Raw genomic sequence first — 15,021 nt, 5'->3', positions numbered from 1 at the left:
ACGAATCCTCTAACATGTTCTTTCCCCAGAAACGATTATTGCATATGCCATTCTTAGCACGTTATTATGCATTGATACTTGTTGCTTTGTCGCAGGTCGCGGCGGCGGGGAAGAGTGATGTCGCCAACGGCAGGGCTGTGTATAGCTATGGACAGCCTATGCCGGTGACCTGTTTGAACCGGACAATGTGAGTATGCAGATATCGATCAGGAAGATTCGGTCTCTTTGAATATAACATACTAATTGCCTGTTTAGTGACTCTGGAGAACATGTAACGCCTCCCCCTTTCCGCTCTCTCTTTACTGCTTGTTGCTGAGCATGCCGATGCTGAGATATTTGTCTCTACAACGCAGTCCTTCAATATGCCCTCTGGCTAACATCTCTCTTACTGTGCAGATCACGGACAATCTCGGCAAGCTGCAATACATTCCCTTCCCAACCTGCAACGAGACCTTCCTCCCGCTTGCCCTCCGCTACGGGGTGACAGAGACAATCAATTGCACCATCAGCTCGCTCCCCGACGAGCTCTACCACCTCCTAGAGTATTACGTCCACGCGGATGTACCACTGGCCTGTCGCGTACCCACCGCACCCCTCGCCCCATCCGCGCTGGCAGGCCCATCCCCTGATACGAAGAAGAGCGAAAACACCGACCTCTCCCCCCTCGACAATGGCGGACCGGCATACACACCCCTTACCTTCGCTCTACAGGGTACCCTGCAGCGCAGCCACCTCCACATCTGGACAGACATGAACGTCCTCGTGCACAATATCCCCTCGGTCTCCGCGTCGAGCAAGGCCAAGAAGAGTACTCGGACGGGCAAGCATGCGAGCCCGGGGTACGTCGTGGCCGGCACCGCCTACTCGATTCCCGAGTTCGACGGCCCTGTTCCGAAGGACAAAGACGCTGATGAGGACGACGCGGCTGTTGCTGTTTCCGAGGCGGCGCGCGATCCCTGGACGGCCGGCCACGGTACGAAGGTCATTCGCGGCGAGCCGCTCACGTTCACCTTCCATGTTAGCTGGGTTGAAGGCGGGAAGGGGATCTGGTGGCCTGCTGGGGCCCCGGATTCTGCGGGTGGCTCGTCTGGCGTGGCGTCGTTCTTCTCCAGGTTGTTCTTCTTCGTGCTGGCTGCCGGTGTCGGGGCGGTCGTGGCGTTGTACTGGGAGCGGAATGGGGCGCGCCGACGGGCTGGATGGCGCGGAGATGGGATTTTGGGTGCCTCTGCTCCTCGTGGGAAAGGGTCGGTTGGGATCGCGTACGGCAATGGGGGTAGAGTAAATGGGTATGGGGGTTACTCGCCTGCGAGCACTCCCTCTGTGGTCGCTACTGGTGGAGGGGGTTCTGGATATGGGGGATACGGGAAGAAGGACTGAGGTGTTGTACATGACTCTATGCGGATGACTGGATATCTCATGTCTACATCTAATTCTGACGAGAAATGAACTTCTTGAATACCAACCAACCGGAACTATTGTTAACTGGACATATACCAAATAGAAAATCAGTTAAAAAATAGTTATACATGACAGGAAAACCCTTTTCCGCAAGCACTTTCTCTGGCTCGCAGTGTCCACTTAATCTCCCTCATCCGAGACCAGTCGCAGGTTTTGATGCAGACCGTCTCTCTATGTACACAGCCTCGCCGAAAAACCACCACTTAACACATCTTACCAGCCCTGCGCCCTCATCCGCTGGATCTTGTTCACAGTCTCCTTAAACGAGAACTTGAACAGCTTCCGCCACCGCTCCATCCTTAAGTTCTTCCGCATCTGGCCCCTCCGCACATGGAACTTCTGCGAATGCCACTGCGACCGCACCTTGTTTGTCGAGATATTCCCCTGCAGCACGCGTAGCGCCGTCGTCAGATCCACCCCCTTCTCCGGCTCCACGTGCACCTGGCGACCCAGCGTCGGCCCCAATTTCAGCTCTACCCGGCGGAGCGGCTGTTTATAGCTGTCTGTCTCGGGGGCCATGCTGACCGCGCGCGAGAGAGAAAGGGGGTCGAAGGACTGCTGGGAGGACTGGCTGCCTTCTGTAGCATCGCGGTTGCTGTTGTTGAGGTTCAGTTGGTTGAGGATCCGGTCGAAGTCGGCGGAGTTGGAGTTGGATGCTGTGCTGCTGGTTTGGACCTTGGATTGATCCTGGGTTGACGCGGGGGTCGTAGAGCCTGGCTGGCCCTGGCTAGTGGGACGAGTTTGTAAGAGGGAATTGGAGGTTGAGAAGTATCGGAGGGCATTCTGTCCGCGGAAGATGATGGGTTGTGTGGTGTATAGCGAGGTTGTCGGCCTCAGTCGGAGGCATCGAGCCACGGATCGTGCCTCCATCTTTGCAATGTGGGGAAATTGGTGATACGTATGAAGAGGGAATGAGTAGAAACGCTAATCTCAAAAGGAAAATATGGTTGGTTCTTGAAGACAACGATCAGTGCTCGGCGTGAAGCTGTATCTCGCTGGAAATCTTGCGGACATTCTCAAGACGGAAATCTGCACTCACGTGACTGGGTCATTTCTATAGATGCTCCGCAGCCGAAACGACTCAACATCGGACAACATCAATTGACAAGGCAGAGTTTAAATTCTCTAGAAGACATTCAGACCGCAGGGCAGCTCGCATTATCAAAAATACAACCTGCAGTATTCCGACTGCCATAAACGAGACATGCCCTCAATCACAATAGCAACTCTTCCCCGCATGACTCGGGATGCTCTCTCTGAGCTGCTTCTCTCGACCAGTTCTCCCAACAAGCTCGCCATTATCGACGTAAGAGATTCGGGTACGATGCGAAGCCACCCACACATTTTTCCGCTGTTTTCAAATTGATTTCTTTTCTTGCAGACCACATCGGCGGGCATATTCATTCCTCCACCTGGGTTCCAAGCTCATCACTCGACTATCGCATGCCGGAACTGGTTCGAACGCTCAAAGACAAAGAAAAGGTTGTATTCCACTGTGCCCTGAGCCAACAGCGCGGCCCCTCTGCCGCCCTCCGCTACGTGCGAGAGCGAGAGGCAGCATTGGGTCCTGAAGAAAGCAAGAAGCAACAGGTCTATGTCCTCGAGGGCGGGTTTGTCCAGTGGCAGGAGAAATATGGTAAAGACACCCGGCTGACAGAGGCGTACGTCGAGGATATATGGAGAGAGTATTGAGACGCCGCTTGGCCGTCTCATAACAGTGATCCCATTGCGATATACACCACTTTCCATCGACTTCACAAGACTCCCGAGGAGGACTACTCGGGTCCGGTTTACCGCGGCCGGATAGAGGGTATACGTCTCTGTCTGTGAGATTCAGAATCAGTTCCACGCTACGCTGGACTCGTGTTTCGAGACATGGCGGGTTCTAACGCTGCAAACGCGATGGCGCAATGCTTATACAGCCTTCTACCGCAACCACTTGTCTATAAACGCTAAGAGCTTGTGGATACCACTTCTATATATACATCTATCGTACAGTTGTCTTCATAAGTACGCAGAAAGAATCGCAGGTATTACTGCAATTGTTACATCTGAACAGTCCCACCGAATCCAACAGGTCTCCTTCTCCCACCATTCTCCGGAATGATGGCCATGAACTTGTAGAGCTTTCCCATGCCGCCCCCGCCCCTCTCGATCAATCTCTTCCACCCACTTTCGAGCGTCTTGCGCTTCTCTTCATCCTGAACTCCTTTGAGCAGTTGCTGCATCCGCTCTGCGATGCCCATGACCTGCAGGAAATCTCCCTGCTCTACCGGTCCGTGGACCTCAACACCCTCGCTAGCTTCAATGGCCGCCTCCGCAAGAGCTATGAAATCAACATCAGCACTCACGTCGACTTGGCCCGGCGACGAGAGTGCCGGCACATTCCGATGATGCTGGATCCCGCGGAGCGAATTGATAGGGATGGTCGACATCGTTCCGTAATCCATGATTAGCGCTGCTCCAGATGGTACCTTCTTCGGCTGCGCGGCGGCTGCATTCCGCGAGCCGACAGTCCGAGGTGGTTGCGACGAACCCCCAATGCGGCGAGCAAAGTCGGACGCATATATACGGCTTTCCGGACTGACTTCGATCGTAGAACCTGGCGTAGACTTGAGCTTTCGGTAGCGCTCTGAAATCTCCGGGATCACGAGAGAAGACGGAGTCGATGCCTTGGCTAGTGTCAGCTTGAATTCAGGCTCGCCTTCGAGATTCTCTTCGACTGCTTTGGGATTCAATGTAACCATGATCTCGCGCCACTGCGGGGTATTAGCGGGTTTCATGGGTTGGTTCAGCTTCGCAGGGCCGGTAGGAGTCATAATCTCGTTTTGTTCGGACTGGTTCTCAGGCGCCGGGGGAATGGACTCGAAAGCGTGGATTGGAAGCGCATCGAAGAATTCGTGGGCAAAGATGAATGGCGTTTTGTCTTCCTCTGCATAACCGTCTCAGTAACCGGCCCTTCAACAGTCTGGAAGCTCAATGCGGGTCTCACCATGAGGCAGTAGTCGAATATCTTCTACCCAGACCACCGGAACATTGAAATACTTGCTGATGCTCTTGTGACCAATATCCGTCTCCTCCATAGCCGCGTCACCACAAAGTCGCTGTTTCTGGACCTCTCTCAACGTCGGGCTAGCTTCAACCAGATAGATAGCTTCAAGACTCGACGCAAAGCTCTTGAAGTTCCTGAACGTCTACCCGTGAAGATCTATCAGCACGGGACATTCCGAACCGACTGCCGAGGATGAAATAACTCACACGTAACATGTCGTCCATCAGTGTGCCCTTCCCCGGTCCAACCTCTATGAGCTGCACCCCGCTGCGTTTCCGTCCCTGGGCCATCCATTCTGTGATCGTCCATATACCCACCAGCTCCCCGAAGACTTGTGAGATTTCAGGTGAGGTTACGAAATCTCCCTTCTTTCCGAAGACTTCGCCGCCGCCCTCAGGTCGAGTCGTGTAATAGCCACCCTCTGGAGATGTGAGAACTTGGCGCATAAAGGCCGCGATGGGGATCGGCCCTGTGACCTAAAATCAAGCCGTTTGTCAGCTATAGTTCAAGAACTCGCCGCAAGGCTGAACGCAAGAGAATGTCCAGATACCTTGATCGCATTCGCTAGCGTTTTCGCGAGCGGTGTAGACCACTGCCTTTGATCAAATGTTGAGAAGCATCGGTGCGACCCTATCCGTAGGTTTCGACACTGATATGTTCGAACACGTCGGGTCAAAGCACGCTTCGTCGCACTATTCATCTTTTGGATGCGATCTTCTCAAGCACATACGGTTGGGGACGGCCTTCCAATCTGATATGGTCAATGACCGGTGCGCATCGGAGGAGGTTCAATGGTAATCAGGTATGTTTAAGAAGGACGTTCCTTGCGAGATAGACTGCTACATGTAGGCTAAGTAGCTATTCCCACAAGCTCCGATGTTCCATATCTCCAATTTCTCCGCAATAAAGTTTCGGAGCACGTGATGTTATCTTATCGATTCATTAATTTACAGCGATTAACCTCCACTATTGCGACTTATCGTCAGGATCGACAGAATAAATTGCTCGCAGAGCGTGCACCCGAAAGCCTGATTTCTGAAAAGGAAAGTCCCTGATGTACTCAGCAGTGGGCTGGTGCGGAAAGAGGCATTATTTCCCATCGGAAGAAACAAAACAAGAGATTCGGTGATAGCATGGCCCGGCCACTTCGAGCAAGACGTGCTAGTTCATCGGCGCCGTCCACCCCTATGGCCGGAGTTCTGTGTGGGTGCATCGGCCATCATCTGATCGCTATAAAGTCCAGTCTCTTGCGTATTCTGGTTTGTTTGTCTGCCAGCTCGTCCGTACGCTCGGTTGCCTCTCGCATTGCGTCTGTTGAAACGGCCATTGCCTCGAGAATCGTCCCGAGAAAGCAGGTCATCTCCTTCAGCGAAACCGTATCTTCCATCCTGCACGGCAGGTTCCGTTTTCCGGTTGACTCGACGCTCGCGATCCGCTTGCTCTCGTAGATTGCTGAATGAGGACTGAGGATTCTGCACGTGCTGAGAAGGTGTCGGTTCGGCCGTGGAGTGCTTGAACCGCAAGGACAAAATTCTGCCGTCAGCCTTCGAGTTTGTCAGCCAGTGAAAAGTAATTGTAATGTTCAGTTGGAAGTATCACCTTTTGGTTGTGGAAGTTGGCGATGGCGTTTTCTGCGGACCATTTGTCGGCAAATGTGATCTCGGCCGTGACAGTAGGATGCTGCGAGACGATCCAACAGCTCAATATCTGTCCCGATAACGGTTCAATAGCGGATTGGATGTCTGCTGCCGTGGTGCCTGGAGCGAAATTGCTCCCAATCACGACAAAAGATCCTGACCCTGCTCCTCGAATAGTTATACCAACAGGATTGTCGCGCACCGTTGATTGTCCACTCGCTGGATTGAGCGCTGAAAGAAGGCGCTCCTCGTCTGGGCGACGTTTGCTGGTGCGTTTTGGTTGCGAGTTTGCTGCTCGTACTGGCGCTGACTGAGTGCGATGAGTCTTCGTAGTTTTCGATGTAGCTGATGCGGAAGGCTGATAGTACAGTAGTTCAATGTTAGTCTTGACCGTGCGCTAAATAGTATGAAGGCGCGCATTCCACAATACCTTAACGACCCCAATTCGACTGGCGAGACTCCCTGGCTTTGCTTTCTGAGACTTGCTTCCAGCTCCCGCGCCTGTGGCGACAGTCTTTCTGCTTTTACCAAGGATTTTGCTCGCGAGTTCTTCATTCTTTCTCTTTTTGCGATCTAAATGCTCAGGATGCAATCAGAAAGGCATAATTTCTACGAGGATTCTGAGACGTATTGGACGCCTTACCCGCTTGGATGATGGCATCGAAGGAGACAGCTCCTTGGCTGGCGGCCATGACGAGAACGGCGCGCTTGGAACAGGACGTAAAAAAGGGACAAGGTGACGCGAAAAGAGATATGTCAGGATGGAAAATAAATTCTTTTTGAATGGCGACGAAAGTTAAATTTCAATTAGAGGCTGTTGTAGATAGGTAAAAAGGATGAGAAAGGTGGCCCATAATTAAGGTGTGAGATCTTTTCAGAGCTTATTGCTTCTGGGTGCAGCTAGCCGGCGCAGAGCAACACCAAAGTACTCCGTAGTCTGTAGTGAGGATCCTGTACATCAGCTTCAGCGGCATCAATGATCCAACCTAATCTCTTGCGATATTAATAGAAGTTTGGCAAATCCTGCCGCAAATATATCCTAGACAATTAGAGGAGTCCTATAGGCATACAACAGTCTGTATCAGTCTTTTTTGTGGCTAATGTGAATCTAACCTCACAACTTCCTTTTCCAGCAGGCGCAATGTATTCTTTAATCGCAGTGAATATGGAAGCTGCAGCCCCCAGTGGCTTCTTTCTTCTGTCCAACATTGCCAACATCTCTAACTATCTGATAACCTGCATTCGCCACTGGAGCTATAGGTTCTGTTTGGTGATCTCTTGTGTTTCTCCCATCCTATCACTTAGTAATTGGTGCATTTACCGGATTTCATTTCAGATATTGTGTATCCTTCTCAATCGACCTACTCCTCTGACGTATGAAAAGTCACGCAAGCCTTCTTTCCTGTCTAGCACGCGCAAGGACCAGACTGAGCTGAGGAACCGCTGCTAGTGTCGATATCCAAGAAGATGACTTCGGAAGACCTGACCATCGGCAAACAGACATTGTCTTCGTCACTAGTTCTTCGCTCACCCTTCAGGAGCAGCAATAGGTATTTCTCAATTCCACAACGGCAAGAGGAGTTCATATTGACAAGGTCATCCTAGGATCGAGAGACCAGCCACTCCACCAGCATCTTGTGAGGAATTAGCCCATTATCCCGTCTTCAACCCACGCGACCCTCGACACAACCCTGCAGCGTCCGCATCTTTGTGGCTGCAAAGTGATTACTACCGACCCCAAGCATCCAGAACACAGAATTCAGTCAGCTGGATGCAGGATTTGCCGAGAAGATCACTCCGCAAAGCGCGATCAGGTCTGTTGGCCCTTCGTTCTGGAATACAAAGACGACAGCTTCCAGGCGGCCACGCTCGAAGAAGTGATATACCTAGTATTTGGTCCTCGAGAGACTCTACAGAGGACTCATCTGATCATTTTCCGTCGTCAGTGTCGGACGCTAGCACAGAAGACGATCATGAGTTCGGCACCGGCCTCTATCGAACAGGTCGAAACCATTCCTCCTCAAGTGAAGCTCTGAAAGATCACAGCCATAACACTGTACCATCCACATCGCCGTTGTCTTGTACCGTCGGTGGGGGCTTAGGGGGCACTGGGTTAACGAGCTCCCTAGCCGCACAGGAAAAGAGAGGAGTCAATGGTACGTCAGAAGCAGGGGTGGATGGTGCGTCAAAGACAGCAACGACAGTGGGGTCCCCTCGAGAGCACATCACCGAGCCCAAGCACGACGGTCACACCCCGGACGGATCAATTACACTCGTCCAGACCTCGACTCATGCCATTTCCAATTCGCCATCTGTCAGCCTCATTGAGCTTAGCGGAATAGAAGCGACGACGGTACACACAGCATCATCAGAAACATCGAATGTAGCATTCCGGAAGAGTCCCATGAATTCGCAGCCGAGTGAGGACTGTATGAAAGATTTATGCTCACAGGCCCATCATTCAAGTCCTGTTCCACCCCATTCGCCAGTTATCAACCCTGAGAAGCCGGCCGCGACTGAGGGTCCTGAAGAGTTGCTCAATCCAAATGAGCGAGAACTCAATGAATCAACTCCAGGCCACGAGATCGCTCTACCACTCATCGCTTCCGGTTCAACTGACTCAATGGCTTGTGTATATGTCTCTAGCCGTTCCCCGTCCAGGTCATCTTCTGTCAGCTCTAGTGACTCAACGTTTCGGCAGATACCGGCCGTCCAATTGATGATGGGAACGCTTGAATTGTTTGCGGCGTCGTCGTCGAGAGAATGCAGCAGCGGCGGTCATACCTTATGTTGCAGCGATGTTGCAGAAAACGATCTCATGTCACGGGCAATTCACCATGCTCCAGCCGACCATTCCTCGGATGGAAATGTACCAACCAAGACAGAGCCTCAGCAGTCTAGACCCTCGAAAGCAGGAGAGACGCAGGTAACTCATGCTGGTGCATCCATCACGGTTAGTGTCAATTTTAATGTTACCCGCTCGTCATTGACGAAATCATAGGAACCATCAGAAGCGAGATCGAGCGCGCAGGAAGAGGAAACTGCGAGCTGCTTGCTGCCCGCTTTGGACAACACTGGTTTCCTTGGAGTCCAAGACAGTTCAGACCCGTGCGCGGCTCGAAGACCACCCTCTCCAAGCCAAACTGAAGACAGCACGTCAGATTCAGATTTCGTCCGGTCACCAATTGAGATCGATGACGCACTCGCCTCACTGATTTTCAGAGACGAGTTCTTCTTTGTCGACGGCAAATCGAGTGATGTCACCCCCGATCGAGGAGACAATCCTATAAAAACAGGAAGCCGAATTGCGAGAGATGGTAGAATTTACAGTGGTCCGGGACTCGACCGTAACATGTCAGTCAGAACGCAGGAGATCCCAGAGATTGTCGGACCAAGTATGTACGCTTCGCGTCGGGGTAACCTGCCGAGTCTCGAACGAGACGCAAGCGATTCCACAGATGAGTGTATTGTTACTTACCCCATGTGGGAACGACGTCAATTCCCATAATGTCCGGGTTATACGTAAGTTACACGACGGCACAACGGAAGAAGCTGGAGTCGGAGTGCGTTATTTGCGCCATTTTCATTGTCTCTGTATTGTTAATGGGCCTTGTATACTTATGTCACAAGCGCCCGCGGTAAGGATCGCTGGGTTGAATGGGCACAGGTTGGAAATGACACTCATTTGTACAAATAATGTATGCAGAGCCTCTTTCTGATAGATGCCTACCGCTAAGGTGTTTAGGAAATCACAAAACAGACTCCTTCAGTTATGTGCCCAAGACACGAAGGCTGGTCTTGCCTTAATCGTATCTCTCGAAACCTCGCACTTAGTAGCATGAAAGGCTAACCCAGACGCAAGGTAAAACCAGCGCCTGTTTCCCCGGTATCGCCACTGGATTGACCACCGAATACACTGGCAAAGTCCAAGGCGGGAGCTTCCTGTCCACGCTTCGGCGCTTCTGGAGTCTCACGACGCCTTCGCCTCTCCATGCCTGCCTTGGATGGGAAGGTCGGAAACATCTCCTTTGGCTTTGGTCGCGGGTCCTCTCGGAAATATTTATGTGAGAGGCACTCCTGAGCAGTAGGGCGCGCACTTGGATTCAATGCCAGTAAAGACGACAGAAGCCGCAGACCGGCATTGGTGAGAAAGGGGAACTTTGAGCGGGGAAGTAAGGGAGGGATTTCAGTCGGCCCCGATGAGGTTGTAGGTGGAAGGCGAAGTGATTTGGCATTAGGAAGGGAGCGGAAACCAGGCCACGTTTGCTGGGTAGGAGGGCCCGTGAGAGCGAATATCTGGGTTTATCTGTCAGCGCGAACGGACCTAAACGTCAAAAGGAAAGCAGATGTTTTACCTTTGATACTTGATCGACTTCATTTTTACCCTGCAGCAAGGGTTCTTTGGTGAGCAATTCGCCAAAGATGCACCCAATACTCCACATGTCGATTTCCGGCCCGTACTTTTCTGCGCCCAGCAGGAGCTCCGGGGAACGGTACCAGAGCGTTACAACAAGCTGCGTCAGCTTCGGCGGCGGATCGCCGTAGTACCGTGCCATGCCGAAGTCGGCAATTTTGATCTCGCCGCGGTTGTTCATCAGGAGGTTGGAGGTCTTCAGATCACGATGCATGATCCAGTGGGAGTGGAGGAACTCGAGGCCGGAAAGGATTTGAAGCATGAGGGTCTTGATTTCCGAAGGGAGGAACGGTTCGCGCATGTCGTCGAGTAAGGTTTTTAGATCATGTTCGAGGAAATCCATGACGAGGAATACACTGTTGGTGGGATAGAGGTGCCCAGAGCCCCGAATTGGTTAATACTGGTGTATCTTGAACTTTTCGGGATGGAAGCAGCACCAACGCTGGGAGGGGGTATTGAAAGACTGGGGGTAGAGGGTAGGAAGGGCCATACATACTCATCCATTTTAGTCCCCATGACGACCTCGCGGAGATGCACAATGTTCGTATGGCGAGCTTCCAAGAGCGTCTGGATCTCCCGTAATCCCGTTACCGGAAACCCATCCGGCGAATTCTCCATCTTGAGCTTTTTGAGAGCCACCACCTCCCCGGTCGTGATATCCCTTGCCCTGCTCACCCACCCATACGAACCCTCCTCGATGTGATTCAGCCGTTCAAAGTTATCCACAAGCCGACAGGGTCCCCATTCGGGCGCCGGAAACCGCAGGAGAGTCGACCGGGTCTGCTCGGCTGGCGCTTTGGCTGCAGACCCCGATGCTGCGGAGGGCGTGGGCTGCTCGTTCGACAGCCGGCGACGCTTCTTGGGAGGAGCTTCCGAGTCCCCATTGAGCGCGTCTCCTTGCTGTTGCAGTGGGGCTTGTGCGGTCTGGAGTCGTGCTTGCTCCTCCAACTGACGCTGTTTCTCTGCCTTGGCGCGTTTCTTCTCTTCCTTTTCGCGTTTTCGTTGTGCGAGGATGGCGTCTTCCTCGGGGTCTTCGGCGGCCCAGCGCGATTTGGACGGGGCGGACATGGCCCCTATCAGGAATTGGGAGAATCCAAAACCTGTAGATTTGCTGACGGATTCGGGATATGCCGTTTAATGAGCACCGTTTTAAACCAGCTTCGGGTTGAGAGATGAATTCGGAAAGGAGATGTTACAGCCCGGCTGGTATGGTGACGCTATCGGAATAACGAATTTGGGGAATGTGATCGAAGGGCCGAGCTCCATCGCCGATTTCAAAGCCCCCGCCTGGTCCCGCAATGATTATTAACTCGCGGAGGGGGACGGAGTATGTTCTTCTGCTTTAAATACAGCTTCTAGAATTATTGATTTCGTTTGTTCTATCTTCTCTAATTGCGAGGATATATTCTCTGGAGCTTTTGAGCGCCATATCGAAATGATTGAGCCGTTCCAGGTTTGTTTTGGTTTCTCGGCTGATATGGTTGCACAGTGCCATTGCGATCGATTACTGACTAGATGATAGACCACCTTCGCGGTGCCCATGACCTGCGAAAGCTGTGTCAAAGATGTGACTAACTCGCTTTATAATGTTGAAGGTTCGTGTTTAGTGAGGCAAGGCCTTTTAGCTGAAAACCATGTACTGATTGATGTTCGTCCTACGCAGGCGTCAAGAAGGTTGAAGCAAGTCTTAAAGATCAGCTTGTCCTCATCGAGGGCACAGCGCCCCCTAGCTCGATAGTCACTGCCATCCAATCTACTGGTCGGGATGCGATTCTACGTGGAAGCGGCACATCAAACAGTACGTTATACCTCCCCTTCAGATGACAGACTTGCGAGGGCGGTGCTGATCTGTGGTGTGATACGCCACAGGTTCTGCGGTCTGCATATTAGAGACGCACTCGACAACCGTACCGAATAAGATCCGTGGACTGGCACGCATGGTGCAGGTGTCCTCGAACATGACTCTGGTAGATCTGACAATCAACGGGCTGGCACCGGGCAAATACTGGGCGACGGTCCGCGAAGTGGGGGATATCTCGCGAGGCGCAGAATCTACGGGGGGGATCTGGGAGGCGTTGAAGGCCAAGGTGATGGGCTCCGAGGCGCCTAAGGAGCCGCGCGGCGTGTTTGGAAGTGTGGAAGTGGATAACAAGGGCCGGGGGAATGTCTTCTTGGATCGACCGGTGGCGATTTGGGAGCTGATTGGGCGGAGTATGGTCGTATCCAAGAGCCAGGAAGGCCCATTTCAACGAGAGGATCCTGATACGTTGGTCGGCGTGATCGCTCGCAGTGCGGGTGTTTGGGATAACGACAAGACTGTCTGCTCATGCTCGGGAAAGAATGTATGGCAGGAGCGACAGGAACAGGTCTCTCAGGGAATGTTGTAGACTTTTGGAGTCTAGAATGTCTCCCGAATCTTGCATTGATTTATGATACCTATCGCGGACATGATGTCAATTGAACAGAATGAAGTGTTGCATGAGCACTCCGGCCACGCTCAAGCAAGAATGGTAGGCGTAAAGGGAGCTGGGACCTGTAAGATTCTCAGTGGGACTTGATACTCCGAACCTCCACTGAGTGGACAGTGGGCACTGGGCACTTGGCCCTGGCGCTGGTGGTGTATCTCGCGGACTTTCAGTGTGGGCAAGAACACAAACTGATCATGACAAGAACAACAGACCATTGTCTCCAAACAGCTGACCAGCGGAGATGTCGAGATCCAAGATAACAACGCGGCATGTCAGAACACCTCCGCAGAAAAGGCAGCAGAGGCCTAAATATAGACAGATGAGGTCTCGAGAGCAAGCGCCAGGCGATGGTCATTGGACAGTAGTTTCTTCTCCTGCATTGATAGTATTGTTCATCCCTGTCTGACCGATGACAGCGTCTTCTCCTTGCATCAATAATCGAGCTAGTGGCTGCCATGCTATCGAATACATGACTATCGTGAGTTCTAGTTCACGATCAATACCTAGATACCCAAGCAGCTAGTGCCAGCACAAGGCCAGTAAGGGCATTACTCCGTCGTTAGCTAGCTAATCATGTTGTTTCACTAACCGAGGTTTTCCTAGCATGGTAATAAGGGCCGAAGCCATCTCTATTGCTCTAAATGGAGTCTTGAAGAGAAGTATCTTCCGAAACCACAGATGGCTCTCTGTACAAGCGCCGTGGCGGGGATGCGGGAGAGCCTAAAACCAGTCGATTTGCTGGTGGCGTGTTAGCATGAGAAGAGTTGGTGGAAGCATCTATCTTATTAGTTGCGGGAAACTTGAAGGATTCTGCCAGATCATTTCAAGTCAGTAATGGATACTTAGACCCCATTAACCCAGCCAGAATGGCCTGACAAGAGTTGACAATAATAGAGACCCCCTTGAAGACAAGAGTATACAGTCTGGGAATGTGATGGTAGAGGATGGCCCCGCATCGATCGGGACGGGCCTTTTGCTGGAGCCCATCAATCACATCTTCGGATCACCACGGACAAGGGCCCGTTCGCCTTTCTTCACCCTTGATTGCTCAACTTACTTCGTGATTATCGAATCTTGTTGCACAGTTCTCGATCAAATCAGATCCCTTGAAAGAGGAGGAGATCAAATTTCTCCCCTCATCCAACTCACCGATTCCTCCGTGAGCCGTTCCACGACGTCCTGTCGGGCTGCGCACCTGCAGGGGAAAGCTAATAGTATAATATAAGTGGAGGATGGGATAATCCTCATGACAACCACCCAGGATGATTATGCTTCTCGACGCTGGGCGCTTACGGCAATTCAGGAGCATCAAATCATCAATTGAACTGCATCCCTCTTCTCCATCACTTCCTTGGCAACTGTCCGCTTTGATCAACGACTGTAATTATATCCCCCCTTTCCAGTGAGTCTCCAGTTTCCCAATCTCTGTGCGCATCTCCGATTTAGTAGTACTCGGCTCATGCCTCCGACATGCCTACTCTGTACAGAACGCTAGCCGGCTTCTTCTCCTCAGTTGAGTAAGGTGGACACACTAGGGGACTGATTCACATCCTTGCCATTTCTCTTCTGCTGCAGGCCCCATCTCTGGACGTTCCTTGCTTCTCCCTCTTTTTTCTCCCTGCTTAATTTTTTTTATGACGACGCCTTGTCGCTCATTCCGTCCTGCCGATCTCTGTTCAAGAACTTCGTATCAGGCATCGTCCAAAGCTGCCAGGTGCTGGAAAGTAGAAAAGCCTCAGAAATCAGCTTGACTGGCACAGGAACCCGAAGAATCGATCAATCCATATGACATACTGTGCTCATTTCTACTAGCAGAGTTTGGGCTTTCGGCTCTCTTAGACCACCGGATGATCTAATTATAACTTCCGACCTATCGTTCGTCCAGGATCACGGGGAGACTAAAATTCACGGGATCGGCTGGGCATTCTGTTCAGAAAATAGCAGACTTCCGGATTGGAAAAGACAGCCTATCTAGCTGCTGGGCAATCAAGC

General features: G+C 52.0%; 8 protein-coding genes across 8 annotated transcripts; 4 read left to right on the top strand and 4 right to left on the bottom strand.

Moving 5' to 3' along the window:
* Positions 1 to 14: 14 nt before the first annotated feature.
* Aud_000959 (uncharacterized protein) lies at positions 15 to 1,377 on the top strand (the record flags this gene model as incomplete). Its single annotated transcript, XM_043286462.1, has 3 exons — positions 15 to 187; positions 256 to 271; positions 397 to 1,377. 3 exons carry the CDS (start codon positions 15 to 17, stop codon positions 1,375 to 1,377), a joined length of 1,170 nt encoding a protein of 389 aa, XP_043142397.1.
* A 294-nt stretch (positions 1,378 to 1,671) lies between these two features.
* Aud_000958 (mitochondrial 37S ribosomal protein bS21m) lies at positions 1,672 to 2,328 on the bottom strand (the record flags this gene model as incomplete). Its single annotated transcript, XM_043286461.1, has 1 exon — positions 1,672 to 2,328. One exon carries the CDS (start codon positions 2,326 to 2,328, stop codon positions 1,672 to 1,674), a length of 657 nt encoding a protein of 218 aa, XP_043142396.1.
* Positions 2,329 to 2,662: 334 nt separating this feature from the next.
* On the top strand, positions 2,663 to 3,150 carry Aud_000957 (phosphatase YCH1; the record flags this gene model as incomplete). Its single annotated transcript, XM_043286460.1, has 2 exons — positions 2,663 to 2,777; positions 2,840 to 3,150. The coding sequence occupies 2 exons, from the start codon at positions 2,663 to 2,665 to the stop codon at positions 3,148 to 3,150; spliced, it is 426 nt and encodes a 141-aa protein (XP_043142395.1).
* A 353-nt stretch (positions 3,151 to 3,503) lies between these two features.
* Aud_000956 (uncharacterized protein) lies at positions 3,504 to 5,210 on the bottom strand (the record flags this gene model as incomplete). Its single annotated transcript, XM_043286459.1, has 4 exons — positions 3,504 to 4,390; positions 4,451 to 4,652; positions 4,717 to 4,986; positions 5,061 to 5,210. 4 exons carry the CDS (start codon positions 5,208 to 5,210, stop codon positions 3,504 to 3,506), a joined length of 1,509 nt encoding a protein of 502 aa, XP_043142394.1.
* Positions 5,211 to 5,676: 466 nt separating this feature from the next.
* Positions 5,677 to 6,839, bottom strand: Aud_000955 (RNA recognition motif domain-containing protein; the record flags this gene model as incomplete). Its single annotated transcript, XM_043286458.1, has 4 exons — positions 5,677 to 6,054; positions 6,110 to 6,505; positions 6,578 to 6,720; positions 6,791 to 6,839. 4 exons carry the CDS (start codon positions 6,837 to 6,839, stop codon positions 5,677 to 5,679), a joined length of 966 nt encoding a protein of 321 aa, XP_043142393.1.
* A 775-nt stretch (positions 6,840 to 7,614) lies between these two features.
* Positions 7,615 to 9,655, top strand: Aud_000954 (uncharacterized protein; the record flags this gene model as incomplete). The annotated part of the gene is made up of 3 exons (XM_043286457.1): positions 7,615 to 7,697; positions 7,753 to 9,100; positions 9,149 to 9,655. 3 exons carry the CDS (start codon positions 7,615 to 7,617, stop codon positions 9,653 to 9,655), a joined length of 1,938 nt encoding a protein of 645 aa, XP_043142392.1.
* Positions 9,656 to 9,993: 338 nt separating this feature from the next.
* On the bottom strand, positions 9,994 to 11,629 carry Aud_000953 (CDC2/CDK family serine/threonine-protein kinase; the record flags this gene model as incomplete). The annotated part of the gene is made up of 3 exons (XM_043286456.1): positions 9,994 to 10,443; positions 10,503 to 10,917; positions 11,058 to 11,629. 3 exons carry the CDS (start codon positions 11,627 to 11,629, stop codon positions 9,994 to 9,996), a joined length of 1,437 nt encoding a protein of 478 aa, XP_043142391.1.
* Positions 11,630 to 11,996: 367 nt separating this feature from the next.
* Positions 11,997 to 12,948, top strand: Aud_000952 (copper chaperone CCS1; the record flags this gene model as incomplete). The annotated part of the gene is made up of 4 exons (XM_043286455.1): positions 11,997 to 12,014; positions 12,084 to 12,156; positions 12,225 to 12,359; positions 12,431 to 12,948. The coding sequence occupies 4 exons, from the start codon at positions 11,997 to 11,999 to the stop codon at positions 12,946 to 12,948; spliced, it is 744 nt and encodes a 247-aa protein (XP_043142390.1).
* Positions 12,949 to 15,021: the final 2,073 nt, after the last annotated feature.

This window comes from Aspergillus udagawae (assembly GCF_001078395.1).
Source record: "Aspergillus udagawae IFM 46973 DNA, scaffold_1, whole genome shotgun sequence".
Lineage (NCBI taxonomy): Eukaryota > Fungi > Ascomycota > Eurotiomycetes > Eurotiales > Aspergillaceae > Aspergillus > Aspergillus udagawae.
The sequence above is the reverse complement of the archived record's forward strand: the minus strand, read 5'-3'. Positions and strand labels throughout refer to the sequence as shown.